The following is a 4,943-nucleotide window of genomic DNA, read 5'->3' as shown; positions in this document are numbered from 1 at the left end:
CCTGCTGAAATCAGGATTTCAGTTGCTGAATCAGACGGGCAGTTAACTGGTTACGCCATCCTTTCCCACTTACTTTGAGGGGGATGGACCAGGACAGGCATGAAAAGAGGCTGAGTTTAGAAGAAGGAGAAAAAAAAAAGATCTTTTTCCCAGTAGGACCACATGTATTTCCTGAAAACTCCCATAAATCCCATTATTTGTTCAGCAGATTCTAGTACTGCTGGCTGTTGACCAACTAGTAGTGGCTAGGGTATTTTATTGTCCCAGATAGGGGAGACCACATGCAGAGACAGCACATACCATGATGTAGGCATTTCTGTTTATAAATTTTAAGAATTTTTCCAAACACCAGAAACAGCATTTGAGGCAGCAGAGTAGAAATCTAGTGAAGGAGTTCTGTCTACCTGAAAAAAAGGAAAGAGTACATCACACATAGAACTCATGAACAGTCCTCTGAATGTAGAAAGCTATTCAGAAGAAAATCTTAAATTGTGCCAAAAGCAGAAACATTATTTCTTTTCTTCTAGCTATGGACTCTCTTTCTCAACCAAATTTAGCTCACTAGCTTTCAACTAGATCAGATCCACACCCCACATGAACTCTGCATTAAGTTCCCAAGGACACAGACTCAGTTTGAGTAAATCAGCTGCAATTCACTGGCTCCAAATGGAACTACAATGGCTAAAAATAATGTGGAATTAATTTATTTTCATTGGTGAAAAAACATCTTGGGAAGGTAAGGAAGTAATTTACCAAAGGAGGTCTTAATAACCTGGAGCAGATTCATAAATCTCACCTTTCAGTTTGTGGTCCAGGTACTCCAGTATTACTCTAATAAGCTGGACAATTGCAAGAATTAAGGCTCCAAATGCCAGTGAACCCGTATGGTATCTGAAACAAAATAAATGACCGTTACGTTGCGCATATGTGTATATGTACAAATACATATGTAGGTGCATGTGTGCATATATATATAAAAATAAAATTACAACTGGAGGAAGACCCATCAGTGGGATGTCCATATGCTAATGGACCTTCATCCTGATCTGCCAGAGAGAGGGAAAGGATGGAGCCACTGGTGCTGTAGGTGTTTGTGTTGAGTGCTGTGCGTGTCTGTCTGTTGATCTGTGTGGCCAGCGGTATATATATGTGTTGTTTACATGTATTTGGGTGCATGCACCTTTTGCTTTACCTATTAAACTGTCTTCATCTCAACCCATGTGTTTCCGCACTTTCGCCTTTCTGATGCTCTCCCCATCCCACTGTGGGGAGGGAGTGAGCGAGCGGCTGGCTGGGGCTTGCTGCCTACCAGGATTAAACCACAACACTGACCCATCCTTTTCATTTGATGTTCCCTAGATGTAAAAAGAGCACTTCTTGGACACAAGGCAAGGCTCACATCCAGCTCCACAGTCTCACCGTATTGCCCGTCCAAATGAAGAGAAGAGCGGCCACAGTGGAATATCAGCTGGTTTTCGAGAGGCCCAGTAGTAAGAGGCAAAGGCACCAGCAAGGGTACACTGACCCAGAGCAATTGCAAAGTTCACCAGCCAGAGAAAGACAAAGGCGTTGGCTAACTGGAAGATGAAGATGTACTTATGGTACAGGCTTTCTCCTCCATAAAAAGCAAAAGTACACTGAGCACCCGGACACAATTTAGTCACATTGGTTGTGTTAAAAGTCTGTATAGAAAGAAAAATAAACAACACAAGGATAAGCAATGAACTCTGTGTACACAGACTCTGAAGCTCAGCAGCTTAACACAAATAACATAATTCTGGTTGATGTTTCATTAGCTTGTTCAACACTGCACTCCAACACTATGTAACCTGTTTCCATATTTAAGGATTCATATTAACATCTTGTGCAGGTGCTTAACTTTACACTGTGCAGTTAGCAAACAGAGCTGTTCACCACATGCCTGAAACCTAACTACATGGAATCTGAATTTCAGAAATCTACTTTTAAGATACATAAATACTTAAGTTTCACTAAAGAAAACCTGTTCACATTAAACAAACAAACAAAAAAAAAAAAAAAACAGAGGCCAAATCTGCAGTTTCAGTAAATCACCACAGTTGAATTGAAATCAATGGAGCTATGCCACTTTATACAAGCTGGGGATGTGGCCACAACTCCCCGTACCTATCTCAGAACATTAAAACAGGAGTAGTCTTCACATTAAATTACTTGTCCCTATTTCTGTTGTTCATTTCATGTATTTGCTCAGTTTGGGCATGAAATAAAACCAGTCAACTTCTAATCCTTTTCTTTTTTAGTGTTCAGACATCAGCAAGGTGGGGAATTGTTTGGGATGTACATAACCACAGCAGTACACTGAAATTTAAACACCTGAAAATAACACTGATGTAACAATTTATAAATATTTCTAGTTTTCAAATGATAGTCACATTCAACCCCACAGTCAAGTCAAAACAAAACCAAAAAAAAGACAAATATTTTTGGAGCTTCATAAATGTCATTGCTGTGCCAGAAGTAGCTAAGCCTCTGCTTCAAGACATGGCTGGTCCTTGGGCAAGTCTGAGGCACTGCCTTCAAAGTCTTCCATTGCCTTCTGAGGATCACAAAATAGAATCCTCATGAACTCAAGAACACCCTTCTAAATACATCTGTATCTCTGCATCTTCCTTTCTCACCCTGTAAATTAGAATTATTAATATTTACCTGCCTCACAGTACTATTTAGCAGAAAAACTAGTTTATGTCTGTAAACTGCTTTAAAAAAACTCTAAGTACTATTTTTGGATTTGGCATGAGGAATCATTACTTAAAATATGCACATTTTCTACTAGCACTGCATTTAATAGTGACTAAGAAATGGAATTAGGATAGCTCTCACTACAGGTAACTATTTGTTACACTTACCTCTGGGTCACACGTCAGGTTTGCATACTTGCACAGCGTTTGATTAGCCATCACTTTATACACGGGTTCTCCTGATGTAGCCAGAAAACTGAATAAAATGTTTTAAGGAGGAATCACAGAACTGTAGGAGAAACTGAGGATTCTGCAGCGGGTAACCACGAGCTGTAAAGAACTCGTGCAGATAACGGAAAAGCTGCTGCTGCTGTGCAGAGATGTACATGGTGGGTTCACAGACAAGACCGAACACTCATTAGGGAATAGCAGCACACTGCATCCCGGAGCTGCGATAACCCCGGACCAGAATGGGCAAGGGGAACAACCCTGCAAGCTGCCCCCGTCCCTCCTGCACAGGCACCGCTGACAAGGCAGATGGTGCAGAGCTCCTCGACAGTTCGTATTTTGGTGGAAGTGGACACAGAACGCAAGGATAAACTAACAGTGTCCTGAGCAGCTGCAACTGACCCTCTGTGCACATGGAAAAATGACATGTTTTCAAGAAGCAATCTTCCCCTTTCTGACACCTTGCCAAACCCTCACTGCTATGGGAACAGGGTGGAGGCTGTGACACCATTTAGAGAGGACTCAGGGCACCGTGTGCTCTCTCTCTCCTCTGCTTTTCTGAACCAAGCACTCCTGGAGCCCCTTATCGTTAACATGAGGCTCATGGAGCGCGCAGCACAGTAAAGGTCAGATCCTCTCTTTGCTGAGGCCCTTTGTACCCCTTGAAGTCAGCCTCATGTAGTACACAAGGCCTTGCATGATCCCCCTGCCTTGTTATTAATTTCAGTCTGGTTCTTTTAAATTAAATTAAATTTACCGTCCGATTAGTAAATCACACACAAACGAGCAGTGAGGAAGAGTGCATCAGCACAGCAAGCGCCAAGGATCAAGCAGCCCTCCTACCCCTGGCTGGGTTACGGTGAAACAGCAGAGAGTGAACTGCTCCTCCAGAGAGGCGCAGGGACGAAGGATACACGGCTGTCACAGCCCAGTAGGAAATACAGATTGCAATAAGGATGAAGGTGACGATTGGGTAGAACAGTGTAGACATTATATAGCCAATAGCCCTGTGAAAGAAACCAAACATATCAGTAAGCTACGACAACTTAGGAAACAAAATTTTTATCACTTGTCTTCTAGCATCGTCCTTTTTGCTTTGAGCTCCTTGTTGACAGTGCAGTGTTGGGATCTCAGAATACGGAAGGTTCTTGCTTCAAATGTCTCCACATCTTCACTTTGGCATTTCTGCCACTCTGCTTTTATTGCCAGCACTACAGTCAGCTCTATCCATTTGCCACGTTCAAGCCTGTCTTCCACTTTGTCCTCCATCAGTGCTCCACAGATCCAGCTCTTTCCAGGTCACAAACCCATTCCCATCACACGTCCTCGCTGGCTGCCGCAGACACCACCCTCTGCTTCCTCATCCCACTCTGCTCAGCTCCTGTGCTCTTCCCTCAGCTCCCACACACCTGAAATTGCCTCTTGGTACTTTACATTTGAGGACTCTGTTCCAGAGCTATTTCCTACAGTATTTATGGCTTGTGGCACTTGTGATGCGATTTGTTTTACAGGAGGCAGTTTCCAGAAGGTAAAAGGAGACAAATTCCAACGCTGGGGGAACGCAAGGGGACTGTCACCTGCAATCAGGCTGAGGGCAACACATCCATTTCGCTCTGAGCCTAGAGATGTAATGGTCCATGAGAGTCACACGGGAGGACACAGCCGTGTCCTCACCACCAGCGCAGTGAATGGTGGGGCTCTGAGTCACCACCAAGATCATCAACAGTCACTCCAACAGAGTAACAACTGTAAATCATTTCTAACCATGGATTTCAAGTCAATTACTAGCATTATAATTGAAATATTTTTGAAAGAGTAGTTAAAAGGTGTTGAAAAATGTAATTTGATTTCCAGTCATTAGCAGCTTATTTTTCATCTTCCTGAATACCAAGCATGGTCTGTCAGGTTTACAGTCATTACAGACAGTGTCTCATCTCACGTATCGTGCATGAGAGTAAAACCATCACCCCCAAGCGACCTTTCCATGCTGCTGGGAAA

At 43.0% G+C, this 4,943-nt stretch overlaps 1 protein-coding gene across 1 annotated transcript in view; it reads right to left on the bottom strand.

Moving 5' to 3' along the window:
• Positions 1 to 4,943, bottom strand: part of LOC104466403 (choline transporter-like protein 5) — a 35,676-nt gene that overhangs the window by 5,614 nt on the left and 25,119 nt on the right. The window contains exons 13-17 of the mRNA XM_010079799.1: positions 3,860 to 3,952; positions 2,886 to 2,973; positions 1,420 to 1,682; positions 797 to 891; positions 301 to 404 (exon numbers count right to left, since the gene is read on the bottom strand). Of these exons, the coding sequence (XP_010078101.1) occupies positions 301 to 404; positions 797 to 891; positions 1,420 to 1,682; positions 2,886 to 2,973; positions 3,860 to 3,952 (643 nt within the window). The remainder of the gene's footprint in view (positions 1 to 300; positions 405 to 796; positions 892 to 1,419; positions 1,683 to 2,885; positions 2,974 to 3,859; positions 3,953 to 4,943) is intronic.

The sequence above is a fragment of the Pterocles gutturalis genome, unplaced genomic scaffold, assembly GCF_000699245.1.
Source record: "Pterocles gutturalis isolate BGI_N339 unplaced genomic scaffold, ASM69924v1 scaffold25534, whole genome shotgun sequence".
Lineage (NCBI taxonomy): Eukaryota > Metazoa > Chordata > Aves > Pterocliformes > Pteroclidae > Pterocles > Pterocles gutturalis.
This window is presented reverse-complemented; position numbering and strand designations above follow the sequence as displayed.